A 15,559-nucleotide genomic window follows, 5' to 3' on the forward strand; every position below is an offset into this window, starting at 1 on the left:
CTAAGGCCCAATATCATGCCGCAATGGTGGATTTCCTCTTTCGTCTAAACCACAGTGATTCACCTTCGGCAACCCCTGCTTTGTAGGATGTACTTTAAAAAAAATCCTTGACTTTATTATGTGACAGGAATAGAATGAAACAATAATTCTTGAAATCATAAGTTTATTGACATAAACCAAGCATTTACAGAAGACAAAATACTAATATATGGAGATGTTAGTTTCTGTTTAAAACATGCAATAACGTGTAATATATTACGAGTGTGTGTGGGTGTGTGGGTGTGAATGTGTGTGTATGTTATGTATGTTAGCGTATATATACAAATGCCTATGCATGTGTTGGTGTGCGCGCGTGTATGTATGTATGTGTGTGCATGTGTGTATATGAGTAATGATATGTATATGTATATTTGAGTGTGTGTGTGTGTATGTGTGTGTGTGTATGTGTGTGTCACTGTGTGTGTGGATGTGTGTTTGCGTGCCTGCGCGCTTATTTTTAAGTGTATATGTGTGTGCACGCTCAGAGGAAACAGAATTTTGGACTTTAATAATCATCTTTATTCGAAATAAGAACGTCCGTGATGAGGAGACCAGAAGTTGCGAAATCCACGTGACCTGCCGCGATGACATGGCGGCCAGGGCCAATACTTTCGATTGGTTAATTTTATCATGTGAGCTGCCTTTTCGCCAATCATCACTGTCGGTGCATTGATGTTACCGGTTGGCATTGATGGCATTATAGAGGCGTCTGCAACCCGGAGACCACATATTCCTTTCACTCTGAAAGGAAAAAAAAGAAACACACCTTCAAATTGTAAACCTCACTTAAAACATCGGACCTGTAGGATCGGGGAGGGGTTACTCCTTCCACCCCTTGAGGGCGAAAATGCACGTTTTTGGGGGTTTTTACAACTCTTATATCGTTATTAAATTTTAAACCAATTATTAAATCAGGTCCGTAGGAACAGGGCAGCTTGAGGATGAAAATGTACGTGTTTTTTTGTTTTTTAACTACTCTATATAGTTAGGGGTGGTACGTAACCCAGTGGTACAACGCTCGCTTGATGCGCGGTCAGTTTGAGATCGATCCCCGTCAGTGGGCCCATTGGGCTATTTTTCTCTCCAGCCAGTGCACCACGACTGGTATATCAAAGGCCGTGGTATGTGCTATCTTGCCTATGGGATGGTGCATATAAAAGACCCCTTGCTGCTAATCGAAAAAAGCAGCCCATGAAGTGGCGACAGCGGGTTTTTTCTCTTAGTATCTGTGTGGTCCTTAACCATATGTCCGAAGCCATATATCCGTAACTAAAATGTGTTGAGTGCGTCGTTTAATAAACATATAGTTTTTAAAAAAGAAGTTTGTTTTGTTTAACGAGACCACTAGAGCACATCGATTTATTAATCATCGGCTATTGGATGTCATACATTTGATAATTCTGACAGTCTTAGAGAGGAAACCCTTAGTTATTCGTCGTCATGCATGGTCTATAAGGTAGTAAGGTACTTATTCATTGATATTTTTAATGCTGATATACGCCCCATTCACATTTGTTGTCATCAACTGGTGGTGCGTTTACAATGCTGTTCAGTATATTAATAATATCTATGGCTATAGGATCCATATTTACAAGACAGTATTCATAATACATAAGTGCTATTATAAACAATACAAGTATCAGTGCGAGTGAAACAAAATATTTAAGTACAATGTAGTTGTAAAATTGACAGTCCTGGAGTCACGTAGTCCCACTGGATTAACATTCACCACAGCGGTTGCCCAATTTAAAAATAGAACGAGGTAATTTGAGGTATTTAAACTCGTCGTTTCAGTTTGATCTGAGGCTCTGGATGGGCAGGATAATGAAGCAGTGTCATATTAGCTATAGAAAAAGAAAAAAAGAAAAAAAAGGGATGTTTGTGACCTCGATTTATAAGTCAACTTGTACCACCGGCTTACCTCACCTCTTTTTCCCCCCATCACCTTTTATATCCTGTTGCCCCATAACACGACTCATGGACAGTGTGATTGTTTCCTCCTTCCCAATGTGGATGCCGTCAAATTATAGTGTTGGCTACGCCATTGACTTATACACCATGCATATGGACTGTTGCAGTCATAAATAAACCTTCCCAGTACGAACAGAAGCAGCAGAAGCAACAGCAGCAGTAATAATAGAAGCAATAGTATCAGCAGCAGCAGTAGTAGTAGTAGTCGTAGTAGTAGTAGTAGTGGTAGTAGTAGTAGTAGTAGTAGTAGTAGAAATAGTAGTGACAGCAGCAGCAGCAGTAGTAGTAGTAGCAGCAGTATTAGTAGTAGTAGCAGTAGCAGTAGCAGTAGCAGTAGCAGCAGCAGCAGCAGTGGTAGTAGTAGCAGCAGCGGTGTGACAGAAGCAGGAATAGCAGCCGTGACAGTAGTAGTAGTAGTAACAGCAGTAGAAGCAGTAGAAGCAATGACAGTAGTAGCAGACGTAGCATTAGTAGCAGTAGTAGTAGCAGTAGAAGCAGCAGCAGTAGTAGCAACAGTGACAGTAGTAGCAGCAGCAACAACAACAGTAGTAGCAGCAGCAGCAACAACAACAACAATAACAGTAGTAGCAGCAGCAGCAATAGTAGCAGTAGCAGTAGTAGCAGCAGTAGCAGTAGTCGTAGCAGCAGTAGCAATAGTAGCAGTAGCAGTAGTAGCAGCATTGACAGTAGCAATAATAGCAGCAGCAGTAACAATAACAACAGTAGCAGTATTAGCAGTAACAGCAGCAGCAGTAGCAATAGTAGCAGCAGTAGAAGTAGTAGCAGCAGTAGCAGTAGCAGTAGTAGCAGCAGTAGTAGTAGTAACTAGTAGCAGCAGTAGCAACAGTAAAAGTAGTAGCAGTAACAGTAGTAGCAGCAGTAGCAACAGTAGCAGCAGCAGTAGTAGTAGTAATAGTAGTAGTAGTAGTATCAGTAGTAGCAGTAATAGCAGCAACAGTAGCAGCAGTAGTAGCAATTGTAGCAGTAGTAGCAGCAGCAGTACTAGTAGTAGCAGTAGTAGCAGTAGTAGCAGTAGCAGCAGCAGCAGCAGCAGCAGCAGCAGTAGCAGCAGTAGCAGCAGTAGCAGCAGTAGCAGCAAAAGCAATAGCAGCAATAGCAGTAGCAGCAGTAGCATTGCCTGAAAAAGGGAGAGCCAACCCTTGTTCTTCTACGTCTCACCTTAGCTGAGGGTCTACCACAGTCCTCCAGTCGCGAGGGGATCCCATTTTACAGGTGCCCAGATAGTGGAAGGTGGACAACGTGTAGAGTCGCACAAAACACTCCCAATAGCTGTAGGTTCCCGCAGGATGCATTGCGCACTGTGGAACCTGACGGTCGTCAAATACAACGCCAAAATCGCGAAACGCCTTTGTCTGCAAAACAGCTTTTGCTGCATTGATTCCTGTAAATATATATGTTTTGTATTATACACATAAACAGAATATAAACGTGTGTGTGCGTGCGTGCGTGTGCGTGCGTGTGTGTGTGCGTGTGTTAGTGTGTGTGTGTGATAATGTATGTGTGCAACTACGTGTGTGTGTGTACGTGTGGGGTGGGGTAGCCGTGGGTGTGTTTGTGAGTGTGCATCTCTCTCGCTCTCTCTCTCTCTCTCTCTCTCTCTCTCTCTCTCTCTCTCTCTCTCTCTCTCTCTCTCTCTCTCTCTCTCAATACAACATACAATATTTAATCATGTTTTCATGATAACTAAACGTCCCATTTGGGTAGTGCTAGCGATGTACGTAGGTTGTATGTGGTGGATGGGTTTTTACAACAAAAAACATTTATACTAGCCTTGCTAATTTGACAGCGTTACATCATAATGAATTTACGTCACGAGACATCACTTGTTTTACGCAATTAAGGTAGGAGACAACGGTTATTTGTAAATATTTAACTGAGATGTATGTATGTCAGCCCCTGGCATCCTAAATATTTTGAGTTCCACATGCCCAAAATTCCAAAATGCTTTGTGAAAATGTTTGACAATATTCACACCCATAGAAACCACACCCAAGCGGGAGTTGGCGGATATGACGCATATATCTATGGAAACTTGCCTCATCAAACTTTACTTAAATTCTCATTTGAATAAAGGTTAGCTATTAAATGTTTCACAAAATCAGTTTGTTTGAAAATTACCCAAATTGACCGAGCCCCACTTTTGCCACAAGGAAAACCCGGTGCATGAATACCAAGCCGCATTACAGCTAAGCCGTTTGCAATCCAGACCTAGTGCTTATAAAACTTTTAGAGTCTAGACTCAAGACTCTAATAGAGTCTGAAACGTGAACGTCTTGGCAACGCCATACAAATTGTATACATGTGACGTCATTAGAGATTAAGTCTTCGCTCTAAACGTTTTATACGAACGGGCCCAGGGCCCAGTTTCATAGAACATCGTAAGCCTAGTTTTGTACGTAAACGTAAATCTACGACTCAACCACAATTCTTATTACTACTATAGTACAACAAATATACTTTGAAATACGCATATTTCATTTTATTTTGTCCTTAAAATGCTCCATATTCCGTAATGATGTAATTTTCTGCGTGAAATAGATATCAGACATATGTAAATGGATGACCTGTATAACTGCTAGTTACAGACGTAAACTTACGATGTTTTGTGAAATAGGTCCCTGGTGATTTTTTATTTTTTTGTAATATCTCCTTGGCTATCAACAAGCTTAAGAATTTATTTAATATTTTAAATAATTACCATAACAACATGGATATATGCAAAAACAGCAAGCGAACCCTTTTCGCGACAGGATACACAAGGGAGCTAACTGTATAAAGCTACCTAAAGCCTCAGTCACACTGGATCGTACGTTTTTCTGGATCGTGCGATTGGTGACAATTTGGCCGAGATACGACCAATCGGCAATGTTGACTGGTGGTAGATCATCGTACGATTGGTGGTACGCGTGGTCGTGCGATCACCAACAATTGGAGAAGATCGATCGCAAGATCAATCGTAGGTAATCGTGCAATAAATCGTGGCGACCCGCGACCGCTCGTACGAACGATCGCAGCCAATCGCAACCAGTCGTGAGATGGGTCACTCGATCAGATATAAAGACGAAGTACGGCTGCGAATACATCACCCAGCTGTTGTTGCTCCATCTGCAGTCGGGCCAACATAAGTTGGAATCTTTTCGGCGGCACTGGTACACCCGCCATAGCGATAAGCTCTCTTCTGGTGTCGTAGTGGAGAGTGACCTGAACCCTAGAAGCCACTCCAAATATACTGGTATGCGAGCTAAAGACTGGTGGTACCACCAATCGTAAGGTCGTGCAACCAGTCGGGACAGATCGTGACTGGTCGCACTACCGATCGTGAGGTCGTACGACAGGTGGCACCACCAATCGTCAAGTTGCATGACCAGTGGCACGACCAATCGTGCGACTACTTGACCCGCGATCATGCACAGCTGGTAGTGCGTCCATGCGCGACTTGTTGTACGACCATGTAAGACCTGTCTACGACCTCTTACGATTTGGAATCGCAGGTCAGAAGTTTTGAACATGACCATCAACCTTGCTGCGACTGATTTTGCTCGGGCGATCACCCACGACCTCTGCAACCAGTCGTGCACTTTTTCTACGATTTGCCCGCGATTCCAACATTTTTTCGGTCGCAGCTAAGTCGTTACCTGGTCGCAGGCCCGGTGAGACTGGGGCTTTAACGTCAACTGCGACCCAGCACGCCAAAGAGAAAACTATTTTTCTTTTAAATTTCTTGTTTGTTTTTGTCTGCGTGCAAGTTGGTCAGCCAAACAAGTAATAAGCGATCCTGACTTTGCTTATCTTCAGTAATCCGATAAGAACTGGAGCTTTCAGGTGTCATTTAACCAAATAAAATCGTATAGTAGGTAATATTAATAAATGTATCAGAAGCTATGTATGAAGCTACTAGGGCAGTATATGTACATAGTGTGATGCCTCCCAATCAATATTCTTCGAGGAAACTGTGGGACCCCTTCTTAGAAATGCTATTACGTCACGCTATTGTTCGTCCCTTTGTAATGATGTTTGGCTTTCAGAACATCAACGACAGTCTAAGAAAAAAATGCATGTTTGTATGTGTGTTTGTGTGTGTGTGCGTGTGTGCGCGTGTGCGTGCGCGTGTGTGCCTGTTTGTGTGTGTCCTGATTTAAATGTGCTATGGTGTCGTTAAATAAACATCATTTCCTTTTCGTATTTGATTAACACAACACCAACCGGCCTCGGTGGCGTAGTGGTTAAGCCATCGGACTACAGGCTGGTAGGTACAGGGTTCGCAGCTCGGTCCCGGCTTCCACCCAGAACGAGTTTTAACGACTCATTGGGTAGGTATAAGGCCACTACACCTCTTCACTCTCACTAATCACTAACAACTAACCCACTGTCCTGGACAGACAGCCCAGATAGCTGAGGTGTGTGCCCAAGACAGCGAGCTTGAACCCTAATTGGATATAAGCATGAAAATAAGTTGAAATTGAATTGAACACAACACAAAACAGATAATAATTTTGTCACGATAACTAAACGTCTGAATTGGATAAAGGTGGCGATGTGTGAAAGATGTGTATGGGTTAATAGGTATCTTTTTAAAACAAACATGTTTTTACACTAGCTGGTTATGTTCGTGTTGGTGTGTTCAAGATCAAAGTGGGAACATATCTGGTTGCAATATTTTAAAATTATATTAGTTTTAAAATATGTTTTATATATATAATAATTAATAATATTGATTTAGTAGTTATTTGTGAGTTTAAGCAAACATTTTGTTTTCGTAGTTACCGATATTGTAAAATAATTAGGGTTTTTTTAGGAATAAAACAAAATACTTTTTATCATGTTTATCCAAAACAAATATAACTGTTAATATGGGACACTGGGATATAAAAGAACGAAAGAAGTGTTTTATTTAACGAAGGAAGGAAGTGTTTTATTTAACGACGACTCAACACGGTGTCGAACTTTATGGTTGAGGACCACACAGATAATTAGAGAGGAAACCCGCCGCGGCCATTCGATTAATTAATAGCAAGGGGTCTTTTATATGGATTATCCCACCGACGGGAGAAATAGCCCAAATCGACCTACCGACGGGGATCGATCCTAAACCGACCGCGCACCAGGCGAGCACTTTACCACTGGGCTACGTCCCGTCTCCCCCTCCCCACCCCCCACCTCCCCGTCTCCCCCTCCCCCCACCTCCCCATCTCCTAATATATAAAATACCTCTGATCAAAGCTTTCACGTCGTCAGGATGACTGAGGAGCTTGGGGTTTATCAGTGGGGCTTCCAGCGGATTGGTGCTCTTAAGTGTGAGGTATCCAGTTGATTTCGGCTTTATCAACTGAACCAAAAGAAGAAAAGACACCGTCGGATCGGTTACTCCGGGCAAAGTTTGGAGAATCTGTAAAATAAATATATACGAGTATGAAAGACTAATAACATTGATGGCAGTGATGATGATTATTGATGATGATGATTATTATTATTATTATTGATGATGATAATGATGATGATGATGATGATGATGATGTGGATGATGATGGTGGTGGTGGTGATAATTATGATTATGATTGATGATGATGGTGAAGGTGATGGTTGTTGTGGTAATGATGATGACGATGATGATGATGGTAGTGAGTGTAACAATGAAGATGATGGGTGGACAACCTTGCGAACAACATCAGTTGTAAAAAACCTTGCAGTTTGCTTTGTTTAACGACACCACTAGAGCAGATTGATTTATTAATCATCGGCTATTGGATGTCAAACAGTTGATAGATATTGACATACAGTCTTAGAGAGGAAACCCGCTACATTTTTCCATTAGTAGCAATGAATCGAGCCCAGTGGGACAATCGCCGATGGGGATCGATCCCAGATGGACCGCGCATCAAGCGAGCGCTTTGCCCCTAGTGAAAAACAAGAATGAAAGCATACGTTGACTTTACAAAAACTGCTTTAAAAATTAAAAAACAACAAAATAAAACCCAAAAAACAACAAAAAAACAATGCAGTTAAGAGTTAATGACATCGTAGGGTGACAAGTTGTATCATTTTTAGTTATTATTGCAGGCGCGTATGTAAGATTTTTAGCAGGGAGGGGTCTAGACTGTGGCAAGCGAAGTTTATAGGGGTATGCTCCCCTTGAAACAAGAATATTTGCTTGAGCAGGGGTCGGGCGGGGTGGTTCGAGCTTTTAAGTATGAAGAAGATAATTTTGCAAGTAGGCGTTTTAAGATAAGTTCGAAACCGAGCACCTGATATGCGGGCATCATATCTTACTAAATTATTTTAAAAAGAAAGAAAGAAATGTTTTATTTAACGACGCACTCAACACATTTTATTTACGGTTATATGGTGTCAGACATATGGTTAAGGACCACACAGATTTTGAGAGGAAACAAGCTGTCGCCACTACATGGGCTACTCTTTCCGATTAGTAGCAAGGGATCTTTTATTTGCGCTTCCCACAGGCAGGATAGCACAAACCATGGCCTTTGTTGAACCAGTTATGGATCACCGGTCGGTGCAAGTGGTTTACACCTACCCATTGAGCCTTGCGGAGCACTCACTCAGGGTTTGGAGTCGGTATCTGGATTAAAAATCCCATGCCTCGACTGGGATCCGAACCCAGTACCTACCAGCCTGTAGACCGATGGCCTAACCACGACGCTACCGAGGCCGGTCAAATTATTTTAAAAAGTAAAGATTTAAGTGTTAGACCAATACTGTGGTAGGCTTTGGTTGTGTACTCTGTATAAAGAATGAGGGGGGAGGGGCATAGCCCAGTGGTAAAGCGGTGGCCTAATAAATTGTCAACCTAGGATCCATCCCCGTTGGTGGACTCATTGGGCTATTTCTCGCTCCAGCCAGTGTAGAACGACTGATATATCAAAGGCCGTGGTATGTGCTATCCTGTCTGTGGGTTGGTGCACATAAAAGATCCCTTGCTACTAATGGAAAAAAAATGTAGCGGGTTTCCTCTCTAAGACTATATGTAAAAGTTACCAAATGTTTGACATCCAATAGCCGATGATTGATAAATCAATGTGTTCTAGTCGTGTCGTTAAACAAAAGAAATGTCCAGTAATCGGTGGGCCCATCGGGCTATTTCTCGTTCCAGCCAGTGCACCACGACTGGTATATCAAAGATCATGGTATGTATTATGCTGCCTGTGGGATGGTGCATATCAAAAATCCCTTGCTGCTAATCGAAAAAAGTAACCCATGAAGTGGCGACAGCGGGTTTCCTCTCTCAATATATGTGTGGTCCTTAACCATATGTCTGACGCCATATAACCGTAAATGAAATGTGTTGAGTGCGTCGTTAAATAAAACATTTCCTTTTCATTACTTAATGATAACATGTTTGTGCATTCAGGATGTCGGCTGCCTCTTGTTGAATTCGGTAAAATACGGATGACTGGGAACGTCCTCTGGTGGCGTCGTTAAATAAAACATTTCCTTCCTTCCTTCCAATAGTCGATTATTAATAACATAATGTGCTCTTATATTGCCGTTTAACAAAACAAACTAACTGTATAATGAATGTTTGCAACACACATATTTCCTGTAGTTTGTTACAGCCAATTTAGTGGTTTTATATTAATTATTTGAGTGTTTATCGTTTCTTTTTCATGGGTGTTGTCCTCATATAAAAAGACATATTGTGAATCCTAAGCAGCCTTTGTGTTCGTGTCTTTAAATCACGCTGCTACAATAAACCGCATTGAAAGGACATGATTTGATACATGAGGGTGGTCCAACACCCAATCACTGGAAACGTTCCTGAACCCTGATTCGATAGGGGTACGTTAATTTATTATATAACATTTAGTGAAATATCTTAAAATATCATTTCACTCTAAAATGTGTTATCTTCACTGTAAAAAAGCCGGAACTATTTTGCTGCTGGCATTTTAAAAATAAAGGTAAATTGCCAAATGTTATATAATAAATAGAAAAATTCATGTTTTTTGTCAAATATGATTGATGAGGTTTTTTGTTGGTTTTGTTTTCGTTTTGTTTTCGTTTTGTTTGTTTTTTGTTTTTTGGTTGTTGTTTTTTGGTTGTTGTTTTTTGGTTGTTTTTTTAGGGGGCGCACCCGATACATAGTGCAAGAAGGATAAAATCTCCAGTAAAGAATCTCCTATAATCTCCAGATAGAGTATTTATGGAATCAGCCATTATTTTGCCAAATGCCCTTTCAACTTTGCATTGTGCAGAGATACGGCCCTGATCATGTATTAAGGATTTGTCGTTCTGATTTAACCACGACTCAGTAAAACGAGAACTGGGAAATATATTTACCTACTAAATTGCCTTTAAGTTTTTACTATGTTTCTTTGTTTTAAGAGGACATTTCTGAGTTTGTTGCATTGTAAGATGTTTCCGACTAATAAGATATTTCTACGATTAAACTTACATATTAAATATATTTTCTTGTTTAGAATATCAGTGTCTGTAAATTCAATGTGTTTCTAGTCGTCTTAATATTTGTAAGAAGACCAAACTGGATTCTGTCTTCAAATAATTTCGTACGAACGAAAAAATAATATTTTAGGAAATAAAATGAAATTTAACCTAGTAAAATATTAGAACAATCAGAAACACGTTTAATATACAGCCAGTAATATTTTATGCAGAAAAATATATTTGATATGTAATTACAATCGTTAAAAAGTCTCCGTTAGTCGACAACATATTAAAGTTGTAGCAAACTCAAGAATGTCCCTTTAATTTTTATTATTTTTATTATTATTATTAAAAAACCCAAAGTATACGCACGTTCGGATCGATGTTCTGACAGTTGATCGCTGCTGTGACCGACACACCGGCGATGATCACAGACAACTGGATGTCGGGGGCGAGACACTTGTACCTGGAGTAGGAACATATGTGTGCTAGTGCCTCAACGCCATTCGTCTGCAGGAGAAGAGCCGCTGGAATATGAAACGGAGTCGTGGATCAGGGCCCCGGTCTGCCAAAGCAATCTTAAGCGCGTAACTACCTTATAAATGCATTTAAAGGGACAGACCCTAGTTTTTAAACACTAACACATATTTTTCACTATTAGAGCCGTTTATGATCACTGAAATAAAAAATTACTTATATTTTATTGTTTAGAGTATCCATATCCGTAGAACCGAAGTGTTTCTGGTCATCCTGGTGTTTCTAATACCACAAAAGGCATTTTTCATATTGTTTAAAAGTTCAAGTGCGTCATGAACTCTTGTTTCACTCTGTTATAGTCCCTGAGTTATAGGTTTGTAGATTAACTAAACTCAGTGTCCATTTTCAGGGGTTGAAGCAAGGGTCTGCGACTTTAAGAAGATCGCGTCGTAAAACGGGGCCCTGGACTAACCACTTATGATCAGGCGTAGATTAATTTAATGTAAACGGTATGTACAGAGTATAGGGTGTATACCACCAAATCAAATTCCATAGACAACACTAGTAACATACATATGTTGTGGCTAAAACCCCTACCTGCAGGATATCAGGTAACATTCGGGGTTAAGCTGCTCATTTCAGAGAAAGCGGGTAACGTCTATGACTACCCTAGTTCCACACAAAATCAGAGTACCTTTTTTTTTTACAGGTACCCCATACATGTTTCAAGCACAATGCTACTTTAACTAGTGGTACTAGATAATAAAAACAATTGCATACAATTTTAGCATTGATGAAACGTTTTATTTTTGTTTACAACAGACACACTCACATTTATCACCAATAACAGGACTTGTGGTATTAACTGCTCTATAAAAAATTGGGTGCACCTCCAACTTTGACCCAGTCGGAAGTTATTTGATTTAGTATTACCTATAAGGTCAACAGTCTGCAGGTAGGGCCTAGTTTGAGATTACGACACGCTTAGTCCGTGCATATATTATAGCCCCAGGATTGCTGTATTGTTGGAAAAAAGGAGTGGTTTGAAAGGGAGACCACTTTTTCCCAACCCAATTTAAAGTAATAAAAAAGCTGGTGTAGTATCTTTTAAAAATACTTAAGAGTATATACAAGCCAAAAAACAAGGAATGCATGCTTCAAACCAATATGTTTCAATATTATCAATATTAATAATTAAAATAGCATTATGACGCTCCAGCGCCGTTCAAAAATAGATCTAGGCTCGAACTTATAAAACGTTAAAATCCAGACTCATCCAGACTTCATTAAAGTACCAGACTTTAATTAGGACCTACATATTATTTCTATGGGTTATACATTATCGGGGTCTTGAGTCAAGGCAATGAAGATAAACATGCACAAATATCTACTTCTCAGGTCAAAAAAAAATATATTAACTAAATTAAGAGAAAAGATAAATTATTGACACCCACTAGCGTATCAATGTTCAAATCTGAAGTCACTTTTTTATGCGTTCAAAGATATTTAGCCAGTGGCTACGTCAGTGGCGTCAATAGGATGGAATAACCATGGCAACTACCCTGGGTCCGCACCATGATGGGGATGGAGGGGGAGGGGGGTTGGGCTATAGTATGCAATCATTACCTTAATTTTGTATCCAACTTTTATAAATATAGACCTGTATTTCATATAATTATATGACTATCTCCGGGGCTCGAATTTTGTAAGGCGATTGTGTTGTAGTAGGTAATTATTAAAAATCAAATTCTGTTCATTTGATTTCATTCATACTTATTTTGGTGCTTATACCTACTTAAGATTTAAGCACAGTATCCTGGGCACACACGCTATCTGGGCGGTCTGTCCAGAACAGTGAGTAAATGGTTAGTCAGAGAGAATGGCCTTACGTCTACCCAGTGAGCCAATGAACTCACTCTGGGTAGGAGCCGGTACCGGGACACGAACCCAGTACCTACCAGCCTTTACGTCTGATTGCACTACACCACCTAGGCCGTTACTCCTAGTCAAACCGCACCCTACCCTATTCATAATTTTACAGATCAATCAATTAATTAATTAATGTTTAACGACACCCCAGCTCGAAAAATAAATCGACTATTAGGTGTCAAACCATGGTAAATGCAAACATGAACTGATGAATAGCAAAACAAAAGGTTGTTTGCTCATTGGCGTGACCAGCCGATTGATCAGGTCTGCCTGAATTCCGGGCCAAAGTAGTGTGTTGCCAGAAAACACATCCGTAGATATGCCCCCAAACCAACCACCGGGATCCCATCATCCAGCATTACGGGATGCACCTCATGGCCAACAATGTGCCCTAAGAGGGGAGCTGTGCTATATTGGTCATTCGCATCGAGAATGTTTCACCCCTGCACCACGGTGAGGTTACAGTACTTCCAGGGGCACGGCCAACAATGTGCCCCAAGAGGGGAGTTGTGCTATATTGGCCATTCGCATAGAGAATGTTTCACACCTGCACCACGGTGAGGTTACAGTACTTCCAGGGGCACGGCCAACAATGTGCCCCAAGAGTGGAGTTGTGCTATATTGGTCATTCGCATAGAGAATGTTTCACCCCTGCACCACGGTAAGGTTACAGTACTTCCAGGGGCACGGCCAACAATGTGCCCCAAGAGGGGAGTTGTGCTATATTGGCCATTCGCATAGAGAATGTTTCACCCCAGCACCACGGTGAGGTTACAGTACTTCCAGGGGCACGGCCAACAATGTGCCCCAAGAGGGGAGTTGTGCTATATTGGCCATTCGCATAGAGAATGTTTCATCCCTGCACCACGGTGAGGTTACAGTACTTCCAGGGGCACGGCCAACAAGATGACCCAAGAGGGGAGTTGTGCTATATTGGCCATTCGCATAGAGAATGTTTCATGCCTGCACCACGGTGAGGTTACAGTACTTCCAGGGGCATGGCCAACAAGATGACCCAAGAGGGGAGTTGTGCTATTATGGCCATTCGCATAGAGAATGTTTCATGCCTGCACCACGGTGAGGTTACAGTACTTCCAGGGGCACGGCCAACAAGATGACCCAAGAGGGGAGTTGTGCTATATTGGTCATTCGCATAGAGAATGTTTCACCCCTGCACCACGGTGAGGTTACAGTACTTCCAGGGGTACGGCCAACAAGATGACCCAAGAGGGGAGTTGTGCTATATTGGCCATTCGCATAGAGAATGTTTCACCCTTGCACCACGGTGAGGTTACAGTACTTCCAAGGGCACGGCCAACAATGTGCCCAAGGGGGGGAGTTGTGCTATATTGGCCATTCGCATAGAGAATGTTTCACCCCTGCACCACGGTGAGGTTACAGTACTTCCAGGGGCACGGCCAACAATGTGCCCCAAGAGAAGAGTTGTGCTATATTGGCCATTCGCATAGAGAATGCTTCACCCCTGCACCACGGTGAGGTTACAGTACTTCCAGGGGCACGGCCAACAAGATGACCCAAGAGGGTAGTTGTGCTATATTGGCCATTCGCATAGAGAATGTTTCATGCCTGCACCACGGTGAGGTTACAGTACTTCCAGGGGCACGGCCAATAAGATGACCCAAGAGGGGAGTTGTGCAATATTGGGCATTCGCATAGAGAATGTTTCATGCCTGCACCACGGTGAGGTTACAGTACTTCCAGGGGCACGGCCAACAAGATGCCCCAAGAGGGGAGTAGTGCTGTATTGGCCATTCTTAAAGAGAATGTTACACCGCTGCACACGCAGGGGTTTTATAGATGAAGGAAGGAAATGTTTTATTTAACGACGCACTCAACACATGTTATTTACATATGGTTAAGGATTATACAGATATCTAGAGAGGAAACCCGTTGTCGCCACTCCATGGGCTACTCTTTTCGATTAGCAGAAAGGGATATTTTATATGTACCATCCCACAGACAGGATAGTACATACCACGGATTTTGTTACACCACTTGTGGAGCACTGGCTGGAACGAGAAATAGCCCAATGGGTCCACCGACGGGGATATATCCTAGACCGACCGCGCACCAAGCGAACGCTTTACCACTGGGCTAGATCCCGCCGTTTTTTATAAATGTACCAAAATGAATGTGACATACGATCAATAGTCAGCTGGCTCGGGTCGTTGAAGAAACCTCGTGTCAAGGAGGCAACATGATCGTGGAGATTTTGTCCTACTGGAAGGTTGGCTATTACTGGTATCTGAAACACAAGCAAAGTTTCTGATTCAACTCATGTTTCTACTTTGTAAATTAAAGGGACACTTTCAAAGTTGCAAAATGTCGGTTTGCTAAAAAATGTTTTAATAAAGTGACATACCCTAATGTTTAAACACAACGACGTATTTTTCATTATGACCCATATGGTTAAAAAAAAATCTTGATACATATCAAAGTGATACGTCCCACTAAAACGCCAAGCAGGACGTAACACTTCGACGTCACACTATAACGTCATCGACTGGCGAACTACAATCTTACAGGAACGCCAGCCAAGCGAGTTGAGCGATATAAATTAAGATCGACTGTGAGTAATAAATAGGATATTTAACTCGCTACCATTTCGTATTATGTTTATGTCCCTCGTGAACTAATTTTCATTGCCACTCACTAAAGCTCGTGACAATTGAAAATTACTTCACTCGGGACATAAACATGA

At 41.6% G+C, this 15,559-nt stretch overlaps 1 protein-coding gene across 1 annotated transcript in view; it reads right to left on the reverse strand.

The window, feature by feature from the left end:
- Positions 1 to 221: 221 nt before the first annotated feature.
- The window catches only part of LOC121369911 (glucose dehydrogenase [FAD, quinone]-like), a 22,336-nt gene continuing 6,998 nt past the window's right edge, over positions 222 to 15,559 (reverse strand). Inside the window, exons 6-10 of the mRNA XM_041494991.1 lie at positions 15,001 to 15,103; positions 10,804 to 10,958; positions 7,240 to 7,417; positions 3,190 to 3,412; positions 222 to 780 (exon numbers count right to left, since the gene is read on the reverse strand). Coding sequence (XP_041350925.1) covers positions 558 to 780; positions 3,190 to 3,412; positions 7,240 to 7,417; positions 10,804 to 10,958; positions 15,001 to 15,103 — 882 coding nt within the window. The 3' untranslated portion in view covers positions 222 to 557. The remainder of the gene's footprint in view (positions 781 to 3,189; positions 3,413 to 7,239; positions 7,418 to 10,803; positions 10,959 to 15,000; positions 15,104 to 15,559) is intronic.

Source organism: Gigantopelta aegis, chromosome 4, assembly GCF_016097555.1.
Source record: "Gigantopelta aegis isolate Gae_Host chromosome 4, Gae_host_genome, whole genome shotgun sequence".
Lineage (NCBI taxonomy): Eukaryota > Metazoa > Mollusca > Gastropoda > Neomphalida > Peltospiridae > Gigantopelta > Gigantopelta aegis.